This window comes from Xenopus laevis, chromosome 3L (genome assembly GCF_017654675.1).
Source record: "Xenopus laevis strain J_2021 chromosome 3L, Xenopus_laevis_v10.1, whole genome shotgun sequence".
Classification (NCBI taxonomy): domain Eukaryota; kingdom Metazoa; phylum Chordata; class Amphibia; order Anura; family Pipidae; genus Xenopus; species Xenopus laevis.
In genome coordinates, this window is record NC_054375.1 from 103,492,295 (window position 1) to 103,506,788 (window position 14,494).

The 14,494-nt window shown below is 36.3% G+C and overlaps 1 protein-coding gene across 2 annotated transcripts in view; it reads left to right on the forward strand.

Annotated features, from left to right (window-relative positions):
* The window catches only part of lrrc49.L (leucine rich repeat containing 49 L homeolog), a 54,775-nt gene that overhangs the window by 11,165 nt on the left and 29,116 nt on the right, over positions 1-14,494 (forward strand). For both annotated transcript variants that reach the window (XM_018253011.2, XM_018253012.2), the window contains 4 exons: positions 182-248; positions 2,097-2,240; positions 5,602-5,663; positions 11,951-12,098. In XM_018253011.2, coding sequence (XP_018108500.1) covers positions 182-248; positions 2,097-2,240; positions 5,602-5,663; positions 11,951-12,098 — 421 coding nt within the window. The remainder of the gene's footprint in view (positions 1-181; positions 249-2,096; positions 2,241-5,601; positions 5,664-11,950; positions 12,099-14,494) is intronic.

A 14,494-nucleotide genomic window follows, 5' to 3' on the forward strand; every position in this document is an offset into this window, starting at 1 on the left:
ATTTAACTATATACAAGCATAGCAACTGTAGGAGTGTTGTCAGGTTTTTCAGTCCTCCATCTGCCTTATGTTACTTTGACCTTATAGGCATACATTAGCAAAAAGTGCTTGCTGGTTAATAAGTTGTATAGAATACTACCACTAACAGCAGACCCATTCATTCAACTTTTTTGTGTTTTAGAATTCAGAAAATCTCAAACCTGGAAAACCTAAAACATCTTGATGTCCTGGATCTACATGGAAATCAGGTATCACAAAGAAAATTGACTTAGTTTTAACATTATGTGTAAGTGTAATTGCATTTGAAAATGGTATTTGCTTATTCATTGTTGTTCTCTGCTTTCATTCTTGCTTCTGACTTGTGAAAGTCAGTAGCAGAAGTCAGTTATTTTGAAAATCATTAGCAGAAGTCAGTTCTCCTCTTAAAAGTCAGAGCAGTTTTCCTCCAGATCTGTTATTCAGCTTGTTTTTTTTTTTTTTTTGGAACAAGAACCACTAATGCAGAGAGAATATAAGATACTGCAATTACAAATAACGTCAAAATGTTAACAATTAAAGGAGAAAGAAAGTCTGACTATTAACTTTTAACATAATAATAGGCCTCAATATACATTTTGCATTCATTAAAGAAGTTAGGCCAGTTTTAGTTTACATCACAGCTGCCATTTAGGATAGATAATGTTATCCTGTCTAGAGGATAGAGATATGCATCCTATATATCTATCTTTGGAGAATCCAGACACTAATAGAACATGCCCAACAGCTGGTATAGAATCATTGGTCATGCTCCTTGCTTAGGATTGTTATAAGTGTGGGGATGTTGGCTGATTTCAACTTTCACCAGAAAGGCTTTTGAAGTTTGTTTAGTGATTATTTTCCACAGAGACTATTAATATTAGGCCTGCTTGTATTTTAGGTTTCATTTTAGTTTGTCCTTTAAAATACATAGTAAAGTTGCTTAGAATTTTTTTTTTTTTCATTATCTGAAAAACTGTTTGTAGGGGTCTAGATCCTGCTTAAAGGAACAGTTCGGTGTGAAAATAAAACCTTTGTAAATAGGCTGTGCAGTATAAAAATTGTTTCTAATATAGTTAGTTAGCCAAAAATGTATTGTATAAAGGCTGGAGTGACTGGATGTCTAACATAATAGCCAGAACACTACTTCCTGCTTTTCAGCTCCCTAACTCTGAGCTAGTCAGCGACTTGAAGGGGGGCCACATGGAACATATCTGTTCATAGATCCTCAGCATTCAGCTCAGATTCAAAAGCAACAGATATGACCCATGTGCCCCCCCCCCTTAAGTCTCTGATTGGTTACTGCCTGGTAACCAGGGTAACCAGTTAGTGTAAACCAAGAGAGCTGAAAAGCAGGAAATAGTGTTCTGGCTATTATGTTAGACATCCAGTCACTCCAGCATTTATACATTACATTTTTGCCTAACTAACTATATTAGAAACATTTTTTATTTTGCACAGCCTATCTATTTACCCAGCTTTTATTTTTACACTGAACAATTCCTTTAATATTATGGACATGCTGTTTTAGTCTCTGAACTTTATGTAGAGCCATAAGCTATTGAAACCTAGAGATAGAAAAAAATCTGCTTTCTCACTAGCAAAGTATGACCATAGAATGTTTTAAAGTGAACTGGGTGATAGTTATCTGTATCTCTTATAAAGACATGCTGTATGAGATCCTCTTGTTTGGATATCAGATGCTTAAACCAATAATAATAGTAATAATAAAACAGTACAAGGTAAGTCTACCTGTTGCTGTCTGGAAATATTCAAGTGTGTGTGCAGTGACCGCTTGATTGAATACCCGTCACCACCATATCATGGAGGTATTGAATCAGCTGGTAGAAAAATACTCCTTAACATCCGAACCGTAACATTCTTATATTTATATGTAGATTTTAGGCATGATATTCCAAATAGTGGAAATAGTTATGTTCCCAATCATTCCTGTAAAATATTCTTTGTATATCCGTTTGTAATGACATAATATTAGTACAATTCTAAAGAATTACAGCAGTCTCATATTTTATTTTGTACTTAATACATTAATTCATATTGAAAGCTGTGTTTCCTTACAGATCTCAAAAATAGAAAATGTAAGTCATTTGAGAGAATTGAGAGTGTTAAACCTTGCAAGGAATCAAATAAACCAAGTTGAAAATATTAATGGCCTAGATTCACTGACAGAACTTAACCTTCGAGACAACAAAATCACTGTATTGGTAAGTGAGAGACAGAATTGTCAAAAATGACTGACTGAACCATTCATATTTTCCCCCATGCTTATTCCATACTTGCTCATTACCCCAAAATGTTCTTGTATTGGGTGAATTCACAAAAGTGGTGACATTGAGACAAAATAAAAGTGGAGATAGATTTGCTTACTTTCCCATATTCATAAACCTGTATCTCCACTTCTGTGAATTTATCTTTTAAAAGAGAGCTAAACCCTAAAATGGAATATTATTATTAACATGTATTTATATAGCGCCAACATATGGCTTAAAGTGCCATATTTATATAATGACTTTATTGCACCAGCTTAATGTTTTAGCTTCTCAGTTGCAGCAATGATCCAGGATTTCAAACCTGTCACAGGGGGTCACCATCTTGGAAAGCAACACTCACATGCTCAGTGGGCTCTGAGCAACTGTTGAGATGCTAATCTTAGGGTTTGTTGCAAATTATCAAGCAGAAAATTAGGTTGGCCTGTAATATGTTTAAATGTTTATATAATAGACTGTAATATAAGCTGATGCTACATAGCTAATTATTAAATTCTGATGTTAGTTGCACTGGTTTCTGTGCTGCCATGCAGTTATTATCTGTATTAATTACTAATCAGCCTTATATTGTGACATTTATATTCTATGTGTACTGTATATTCTGACTTGGTCCCTAAGCTCAGTAACTGACAGCAGCACAGAACATGTGCAGTGAATGACTTTTTCTTATAACTAAACTTACTTCCTCTTTTTCTACTTCTGTTCATTATGCTTACCATATTACCAACAATGTAGTGTGTTACTTATTCAGTTAGCCAATTAAAGGTATCACCAAACTTTAAAGTTTCTGCATTTTTTTAATGGCTAACACGGTACAACATCTTAAAACCCAGAATACCAGAACAGACTGCTGCGCTCAGAGAAAATATATTTTCATAAACACTACCGCAGTACTTTTATAAGTGCTGTATCACGATTAAACAAATCACACATTGGTTTCTGCCAACGTCTATAGATATATATATATAAACCAAAAAGTCTGTAGATAAAAATACCAAAGGGACAAAATACCCCTTCAGAAAAAATTAGATCTATCGCTATATGAGATAGCGAAAGTAGCTAAGTAGCTGTACACCACACCAACAGGGGATACCCTCAGCTATATTAAACTTCCACCATCATAGTCCCTCTGTCAAGGTACAGACCAATATGTGTGCCGACAACCCAAAAGTCACCCCTCTAGTGGCAGTCAATTCAAAGCCTGTGCAAGTTCATCATCAACCCGTGGTTACCATAGCAACATAGGACAAATTTGCACTGTTCACGGACCTGCCAACTAAGACCTGCTCACACATCGCTTTGGCTCCTATTTACTGCATGAAGCTCCTGTTGTACCCGCTACATGGTGGTGGCGTACCGACAGAAGGAATCCCCTGCATATTGTGGAGTGGTCTGTCAAAATGCACAGTCCGAGTCCAGGGCCCTTTTTCATAATGATGACTAGCCACTAAATTTTGGTTCACTCAGTTATTCAGCACATTAGTCCATTAACCTGTACAGGGCCCTTTAAAGAAGCAAACCTGTGTAGGGTGGGGGGGTAGGGTTTTTTTTACCTTATGGTTTGCTTCTCCTTTAACCGTTCAAGCCGAGTACAACTTTCAATCAGGGTGTAAGAAGCTCTTGAAATATAGTAAATTACTAACATCAAAAATAACTAAGCTGTGATCACACAGATACAACCTCAACACTGACATAAGCTTGATAATACTGCGCATCACTCAGTGGACTTCGCCATAGAAAAGAGAACCTAACAGAATGAACGTTCAAACATTGTAACCCTCGCTCAACTGTCTGTTCATTATAGAAATATATTACAAAAGTATCCTATGTGTTGTAACTGGTAGCAATGCAGTCAAAATAAAGTCGATACAACAAAGCATAAAAAGCATCTTCAAAAGAGAGGAGACATGGGAAGTGTTTCGTTCAGGCCCTTAAAAAGCCACATTGATTCTTTCCTCACCAGTAGCAAATCCCTATTACCCCTTCTCCATAAGGCAGGTACATGGTCAATAATCATGTGCCTAAATTGAGGCAAAGTATGATTTAGTTTTAACCAATGCTTTGACTACAGTTAGTCAGCTTTCCCTGTGGCCAAGGCAGTTCTTATTACACAACTATATATATATTTATAGGTATGGGATATGTTAACCAGAACTCCATTATCCAGAAAGCTTTGAATTATGGAAAGGCCATCTCCCATTATAATCAAATATATTTATTATTAAAAATGATTTCTCTTTTCTCTGTAACAATAAAACAGCACCTTGTACTTGATCTAAACTAAGATATAATTAATCCTTATTGAAAGCAAAACTAGCTTATTGGGTTTATTTAATGTTTACACAATTTTCTAGTAGACTTAAGATATGAAAATCCAAATTACGGAAAGATCCGTTATGTGTTAACCCCCAGTTCCTGAGCAAGCATTCTAAATAACAGGGGACAGAATAAAGACTGAATTGAAGGAAATATAGATGGATTTAACTGTGTCATGCACACTGCAGTGGAGGTTTGCTGTGCCCGTATCTGCTCTGTATGTTTCTACATTGCCTCTGCAAAATCCTTTTACCCTGCAGTAAAAGCTGCCTTTCTTTGTCTTGCTGATGTCACCAAAGGCTTGGTTTATAAGGGAGGGGGTCTGCTGGCAGCCACATGATTCTGGAGGGGAAGGGGGAGGATTTTCATGTTGATGTGATTCTATAACAGTGCTGCCCAAGTTCAGTCTGCTAGTCATATTATCCCATTTCCTTTATCCAGCCTCCAGCCCTCAGCTTCCTAGCTCCACTCCTATGTCTTTTTTTTTTCTTGCAGTGGTTTCCTTACCAATGTCATATTTAACACATTTATGAATAGTTTTACTGTTAAAGCTTTTTCATTTTTAGAAAAATATTTTCTGCTATCAAAGTCATTGCAGTCATCAAAATACGATGATGTTTTAAGCACATCTTTTTGAATCAATTAATTCCTTTTTAGAGACTCATTACGTGTTGTTCTGCGGGAGATAGCTATACATTCTCCGTTGTGCAGTTAAATTGCTGAGGCTGCATGTCGCCTGCTGAATGCAAGGTCCCCTCTGCTCCTCCTCCCACCACATTCACCTTGTTCTGCAGAACAGATATCTGCTCTGGAACACTCCCATTTAGCTACATGAGAGAGGGATGGAGCTGCATGCCTAGCACTAATCAAGGCTGCAGCATGTCCTCAGCATTTTACAGAATGTGTTGTATTAGCTGAGTAGATGTTACAGTTCCATGATAGATAATCTCCATTTGGTGAATCTGTTCTCTTCCCTTTTTAGAGAGATGTGGACACTTTACCCAGCCTTCAGCTCCTGTATCTCAGCTTTAACAACATATCAAGGTAAGGCATTGCCGTTATTGTTCGCAGTTGCTAATATTAACACCATCAACTGAATGTATTACTCTACCTCATTGACACTGGATCTTTAATTTTTTTTCATGTTCTTCGTTGTTTATAATAGCTGCCCCACCCTTCCAGTGTCTCTCAGTTACTTAATTGGAGTAACATTCTCTAAACCGTTTTTTTTTCTGGGTGCCTCTATTTCTTTATATTTCTGTTCATTTGTCAGCTGCAACCACATTCCTTGGTCTTTAATTGATTTATTTATAGCCAAAGGAGATTTGGTTGGCTGTATCTTTTGGTCAGATATCTAAATCTTGTAATTCCATTGCGGTGCTTGCTTAATAGCTTTACCATGTGCAGTTTTTTTCTGCTGCTTCTTATCTAGACATAGGAGTGCCAACACTTGAGTTAATCCTACAGAGAATGTAAGCAGCCATTCAAAGGATACTGTATGTGAACAATAGTTTTTACAGTATATTCACTTCTGTTTCATCAATATCATATGCTTAAATTACTCTTTATATCCCACTTGTTTAGTTACTTGTTAGTACAGGTGTGGGACCTTTTATCCAGAATGTTCGGGATCTGGGGTTTTCTGGATAATGGGTCTTTCTGTAATTTGGATCATCATGCCTTAAGTCTACTAGAAAATCGTGTAAATATTAAATAAACCCAATAGGCTGGTTTTACTATTAGTAAGGATTAATTATATTTTAGTTGAAATCAAGTACAAGTACATTGTTTTATTATTACAGAGAAAAAGAAAATCATTTTTAAAAATGTGGATTATTTGGGTAAAATGGAGTCTATGGGAGATGGCCTATACGTAATTCCAAGCTTTCTGGATACCGGGTTTGCGGATAATGGATCCCATATCTGTATCACTATCACTTATCTGAAGAAGTCTTAAATATTAAATTAGAAATCCCATCATTCATTCTGTGCACCAGGACCAAGTCTTTTCTTTAAGCTTTATCATGTTTGTAGTTGCATCTGTAGTAGGTCCATTTTTTATTAAGGACAGTACATTTTGTAATTCTCTGTACCATGTGTAAAAGTTTTAATTATAACTTTCATATAGTGACACAACAGACAATCATGTAACACGAGCACTAGTTTAAATTACTTTTCAATTAACCTTCTTTATTTATTTTTTTATAGTTTATAGTTATTTGCCCCCCCCCCCGTCTAAAAACAAATGCTCTGTAAAGCTATTCATTTATTGTTATTGCTACTTTTTTATTACTCATTTTTCTATTCAGGTCCTCTCATATTCATATTCCAGTCCCTTATTCAAATCAGTGCATAGTTGCTAAGCTAATTTGCACCCTAGCAACCAGATTGCTGAAATCACAAACTGTAGAGCTGCTGAATTAAATAACTTATAAACCACATAATAAAAGATAAAAACCAATTGCAAATAGTATCAGCATATCACTCTCTACATCATACTGAAAGTAAATTTAAAGACGAACAACCCCATTGAGGGGGTAGTACCTCCATCAGCAAGGCAGACTTTGTAATTCTAGTTTGCTAATTTACTATAAACATTATGATAATCTGGCTGCCTGTACACATAATTTTTTGGGGTAATTAGCTATGGTAGGCAGGTAAGCGTATGAGCAGGAGCATAAATATAGGGACATCGCTTCTTTAGGCTAAAGGTTTGTCACTAAGCCCTGCTGACTCTCCCCTCATGGGATACCAGCTCACCAGCCTCTGGTCTGTCTTACTTTCCGGCTTTCCTCAATCAGTTTTGACTCCTGAACACATCTCCCTCTGCTCCTTGCAGTGACAGGCAGCACCCCACACCCCTAACACAGACAGTTACCTTCCTGCTCTGTGCCCTGTAGAGAGAAACCTTCATAACACTCTCACTACAATTAAATACCTCTCCACAGGACAGCCTTCCCATGGAAAGTGAGCTTCAATATGCAAACTGTACCACTGCAATGGATTGCCTGTTCCTTCCAGAACACTGTAGCTTCCAGGTCCAGACAGCAACATCCTTTAAACACAGAAACCATTCCCTGTTTAGTAACATCTCCCTTGCAGCTTTCATTTCCAATTGGGGAGAAATTAAAGGCAAAACTCACCTTTTTAAACATTTCTTTGGTCATTCTACCAAAATAGGATGCATTTGGTCTAATTTTAAAGATGTAAAAATTATGAAGAAGGGGCCATGAGGTTCACACAAACACACACACAAAGTACAAGAAATCTGAACGCAGCGACAAAACGTTCCTTCCGACTACAGTAATGTAAATCGCCAGTGGGAAGATAAACACATGTCTACCTGTTTTCAAAGTAGCCTGAAGTTGTCTTGCAATCCGCGCCATGCGTATCTTCCCACCAGTGATTTACCTTACTGTCGGTGGGACAGGAACTAGGGATGTTTTGACTCCCGCGGTTACACAGATTTATTGTGGGCGACAAAACGTTCCATGTGCCAGGGCCCTCAATAAAGAAATCACTTTGCAATAACACATATTTGGATAACAATTACATTTACATTCCCTCTGATCATTGGTTGCCAGAGGTTTATAAAAATGAGTTTTGAACTTGGTAGCACAATCCATTCTTTTTAGCTGGTTAAAAATAAGCAGATTGTCCACTTGCAACTATATAGAATGAATATCCCTAGGCTTTCCTTCATTTTCTGCCAGGTTCTCTGTGGATTTTAATCCCATAAATGGATGTAGGAATTTGGAGCGAAGTGCCCTTTGATATAGTAAGGAGGCATTAGTTAAAGGGGCATATTTATTATGTGTTGTAAAAAACACAACACATCACCAGGCTTGGCCGTGTAAAAAACGGTTCACTTCTCACATCTCTGTGATGGAATTGGTTCTCTGTAAGTGCCGCCACAGAAAGTTTTGGGGTCCAAAGATTGTTGGTGAAGACTGGTGTTGGCAGAGGTCTCTTGCTACATGGAAGGGTAAGACTAAAGCTAGCTGCCTCTAGTTTAAGAACTGAATTGTTACAGAAGGATATTGGGAGTTGCAGCCAACAACAGACATAGAGCTGAAGTCTGGCAGTTCCAGTCATAGAACCCTCTAGCTATTGTTGAACTATGGCTCCCACAAACAAAACAGGCTTGGGTTGCTTTAGGTTTGTGTACGGTGCAGTTTTTGCTCAGTGGATATCCAACCTGTTAAACCTCTGTCCTTTCAGATGCTGTACTATTTTCATGTGCTTCAAGTAAAAAATTAACAGGAAGCAAGATTACTGTTTGCACTTAATGATAAGAGAAGCCCAGTCTGTTGTAAACAATGCTGGGAGTTCTAATTAAATAAAAGCTGTTAAGTGTGTAGGATTAGGTTTGGTTTTAGTTAAGTGATAACCAACTTTTTTCTTATAAAAATCCTTAAGGGATACTGTCATGGAAAAACATGTTTTTTCAAAACACATCAGGTCATAGTGCTGCTCCAGCAGAATTCTGCACTGAAATCCATTTCTCAAAAGAGCAAACAGATTTTTTTATATTCAATTTTGAAATCTGACATGGGGCTAGACATTTTGTCAGTTTCCCAGCTGCCTCAGTCATGTGACTTGTGCCTGCACTTTAGGATGGAAGTATTTTCTGACAGGCTGTTATTTCTCCTACTTAATGTAACTGAATCAGTCTCAGTGGGACTTGGCTTTTAGGGTTAGGCCACACTGGGCGTTTTGGGGAGATTTGGTCGCCTGGCGACTTATCGCCATGTCTTTGCGGCGACCAATCTCCCCAAACGCCTTCCCTGACTGTGCGACGGCTAAAATGGAAAAAACGCCGGCGCTAATCACACGCGGTGATTAGTTTTCCGAAGTCGCCCGAAGTTTCCAACTCATTCCAACTTGCAGTAAAGAGTGATTGACGTTTATCAGAGCACAAGTCACATGACTGGGGGCAGCTGGAAAATTTAAAATATGTCTAGCCCCATGTCAGATTTCAAAATTGAATATAACAAAATCTGTTTGCTCTTTTGAAAAATAGATTTCAGTGCAGAATTCTGCTGGAGCAGCACTATTAACTGATGCATTCTGAGAAAAATTTTTTTTCCCATGACAGTATCCAGAACAGTGTTATGTATATTTCCTTGCATTCCAAGACTGCCAATCATTGAGGATGACAATTCACTTTCAGAACAGGATCTGTCTGGATCTGCCATAGTAAAGACATTTTGTATAGGTCTGGTTCTTCAACCCATTTAACACACCAGGGTACCACCTTGTAAACACTTGTGTTACATATTGTGTAGATATAGTGAGTATAGTATAAGTACAGCAGGAATGACCCATGGTTTGTGCAGTAGTTTTGTTTAAGGATGAACAACTGGTAGCCCCCCATGCCCTAGCTTTTAGCTAGATTGGATGGATTGGACCAGATTGCATTTCTGGAGGTTAGCCATTTAACTTTTGGGTGAAGGCATGCATTTTGATACAGGAATGGAATCTGTTATCCAGAATGCTCTGAACCTGGGGCTTTCTGGATAAGGGGACTTATATTTAGATGTACGTACCTTAAAGGTCTACTAAAAAATGATTTAACCATTAATTAAACCCAATAGAATTGTTTTACCTCCAGTAAGGATTAATTATATATTTGTTTGGGTCAAGTACAAGGTACTGTTTTATTATTACAGAGAAAAAGGAATTTTTTTTAAATATTTTGATTAAAATGGAGATGGCCTTCTTGTAGGGTTGCCACCTGGCCGGTATTTTACTGGCCTGGCCGGCAATAATGATGGTTGATCCCAATGTTTTAATAGGTAAAAAAGATAAATAAATAGGAAGGCCGGTATTTTTTTCCAGAAAAGGTGGCAACCCTACCTTCATGTAATTGTGATCTTTCTGGATAACCGGTTTCCTTATAATGGATCCCATAACTACTATATAAAATACTGGATAAATTATATATAGGTATGGGACTGTCCAGAATGCTTGGGGCCTGGAGTTTTCTGGATAAGGAATATTTTCATAATTTCAATCACCATACTTTGTCTACTAAAGAACAACTTAACATTAAGTAAACCATTTCGGATTGTTTTGCCACCAATATGAATTTGTGCAGCTTAGCTAAGATCAAGTACAAGGTACTGTTTTATTATTGCAGCAAAAATGAAATAATTTTGAAAAATTAGAACTATTTGCTTAAAATAGAGTCCATTCGAGATGAACTTTCCAGTTGCACAAAAATAGATGCAGTAGTTGCATGCATTCACAGCATTCATCAAAGGTGCTTAGTCCAAAGGAGCTCCTTGCACTTCACTATAGTTGCGCTTGGAGCTTCTCTAATGAATCATAAGGAATTGTGCCTGTCGATGCAGGAGATTCCCAAAACTACCATCACATTTAAGCTGGCACTAATTTCAGTGTTTCCACTGGGTGCTGCTTAGCAGACTTGTGCCTAATCATATGCTGATGTAATTTTGACACCAAGCACTGGAAATAACGCCATCCTTATTGTTTTGAGTGCCATTGCATTTTATTTGTGTCAAAATGAAAACACAAGCATTTCACAGCATTGACTGTAATTGTGTCTAGCCCAACTCCCATTATGTGAAAAGCTCTGCTTTCTGATAGAAAACACTACAGGTATCTTCTAAAATTGCACATTGTGTTTGTACTACTGTCAAGAGGATTGAGTTATGTAACAGAAGCCTAAAAGGCAGAGTTATCGGCCGGGTTATAAAGGTAAAGGAATACAAAGATGATTATTATAACAATAACTTGAGTTTGCTTCTTTTTTTTACTTCTATACTTGTGCAAAACCATATCTACTAGATGGCATTTATTATTATTATAAATTATGATTTGCCAGTTTCATAAGCTGCCAAAGGAAACAAATGAACAAATACACTGAGAGGCAGATTTATTATGGGTATAAAAAATGGTGGAAAAATTTGCCAGACATCACCATGTAAAAAAAAATAATTCACTGTGTAAAAATGGCATAAGTTTTTTTTTTTACGTGACTTTTCCTTGAGCAACTTCTACCGGAACCAAAGCATTAAAACATTATAAAATAACGGTGTCATTTGCATTGCAGAAAATAAAACACACCTTGAAAAATTCCCCATTTATTATACACCACACGTTTTTTCAGTGAATTTTGTTGTACACAGCATAAGTAATAGGCCCCTGAATGTCTACTAAGCACTTTTTGAATGTCAACATTTTACAAATATTGTATATCCATCAATAAGAAACTTATAAATCATGGGAAAACCCTACTGGCATATTATAAAGTATGAAATTATGTTTCTAATATAAATACTTGACTCTCTTTGTCTTCTGGGCAGAATTAATGACATCCTGTGCCTTGCTGATTCAACATCCCTTTCAGATGTCACGCTTGATGGCAATCCTATAGCTCAAGAGTCATGGTACAGGCAGACCATTCTCGGACATATGCTGCAGCTACGACAGCTGGATATGAAGAGGATTACAGTGAGCATAAATCTTTACTTAGTATAAAAATGATTAATAGGATAAAGATGATTAACAGGACAATACTGTGACTTTAGTTTTTCTTTTCTAAGGATCTTGGCTGCTAAGATAATTCTTGCTGCATTCAGGCACTTCATTGGGGAGATAGTGCCTTAAAGGGGTGGTTCACCTTTAAGTTAACTTTTAGTATGTTATAGAATTGCCAATACTAAGCAACATTTCAATTGGTCTTCATTATTTATTTTTTTATAGTTTTTTTTAACAATTTGCTTTTTTCTTCTGACTCTTTCCAGCTTTCAAATTGGGGTCACTGACCCCTTCCCAAGAAACAAATGCTCTGTAAAGCTACAAATGTAATGTTATTACTATTTTTTATTACTCATTTTCCTATTCAGGCCTCTCCTATTCCTTTTTCAGTCTCTTATTTAAATCATTGCATGGTTGCTAGGGTAATTTGGACCCTAGCAACCAGATTGCTGAAATGGCAGACTGGAGAGCTGCTGAATAAAAAGCAAAATAATAGAAAAACCACAAATGACAAAATATGAAAACCAATTGTAAATTGTCTCAGAATATCGCTCTCTACATCATAATAAAATGCGAAGGTGACCTTTTAGGTGATTGTACGAAAAGGTTGATTGTCTTCTGAATGAACAAACATGGCACTATAATATATATATATATATATATATACATACATATATATATATATATATATATATATATATATATATATATATATATATATATATATATATATATATATATTTTATTCAATAGTATTATAGCAGTTTTCAGTCTTAATATTTTGTGCCAATGCATTTTTAATCCTTATTTATGTGTATATATGCTTGTGCTTATTTTGATTCACAGGTGTGGAAATGGAACATAATAATATCTAGTTCTGTTTGCTAGATGCAAGCCCATGTGCTTGTGCTGTATGCCAATTTGCTATTTCCTAGATGCAATGTGCTCTGTACTGTACACTTGACTGGGCAGTAAGTTCATGGCTCCTTTTGAACATTATTTATGTTCAAATTGCATTTCATGAAGCCAACAGCTCCACAACTCCCACAGCAACTACTGCATCACCATGCAGAAGTAGTTAGCTTTTGTAAGGACACTTATGTCTGGTTCTATACTTATTACTTACTTAAGCATGCAATAAAAATATTTGGCATGTTGTAGTCCAAATATAGGTTAAAACATATCTGTTAAAACATGATTGCTTAAAACTTGCATCCAAATTTGAAAGAAATGTAAACCCTCAAAACAATTGAATTTAAAATTGCTCAGTGCTCTCTATCAGTATCTTATAAAATTAAATAAAAAATGGTAATATCCTAATGGCACTATTAGTACAGTTATGGGCATATTTATAAAGCAGTTAAATTATTTACTCCAGAAGAATGACATAAAAAGTGGTATAAAATAAATATTAGTGGCTTTTTTTCTTAATTTTATTCTAATTTTTATACTATGCATCACAATCCCTGAAATTATTCTTAGTCATTTACACCATTATTTTACACCATCTCAGACATAGTTTAACCTGTCAAAGTCAAAGAGAAAAATCCAGGCATCAATGAAATGAAATCAATGGTGTCTAAGACACAGCATTTTTGTTAAAACCAGGATTGTGCATTGGGCTTCACTGTCAACTAGAATTAATACAGAGTGTTTTAAAATGACACATTTCACTCAGAAATCCCTGGTATTAACAGACAATGTATTGTGTAATTACTGTACATTACACAGCATTTTCAATAGGCCTCATGCCATATTATTAGCAAACACTAGATGGCACAAAAGAGCTAAAGAAGATTCCTACTTGCTATTCATTCGATATTCTTGCTTAATGGAGCGTTCAGTTACAAGACATATTAGATGATAAATTCTAGGCAGAAATGCAGATCTATAAGAACGTTCACCAGGAAGTGCTTGGGAAAATTTGTATCATAATATAAAATTACACCAGGTAAAGCTGATCATATACTAAGATAAAGTCACACAAACATTTGTTTTGTATTATTTTCAAACATTGCGTCGATTGTCCCAAGATTTTTTCGTACCATGGCAATCAGTCGTTTAGGCGTTTGGAGTGGTTAGAAGATTTCTGTCAGCTAACAATAACATCTCTGCATGTATTGCCTATCTGACGATATCAGTGGGTGACTGTAACTACTATTTGTCAGACAAAACTTTCGTACGATTGCTGTCTGTCAATTCATGGCCAGAACATTGTCTGATTTCTTCTTTTACAACTTTATTTAACCCGGTCGGAAGATTGCAATCTATGATTGTTCGTCGGATATGAGGATAAAATCTGCACGCCATCTTAAATTATCAGCACAGCAATAAAAAAAGATAACTAAATTGATCATTTTGACACCGAT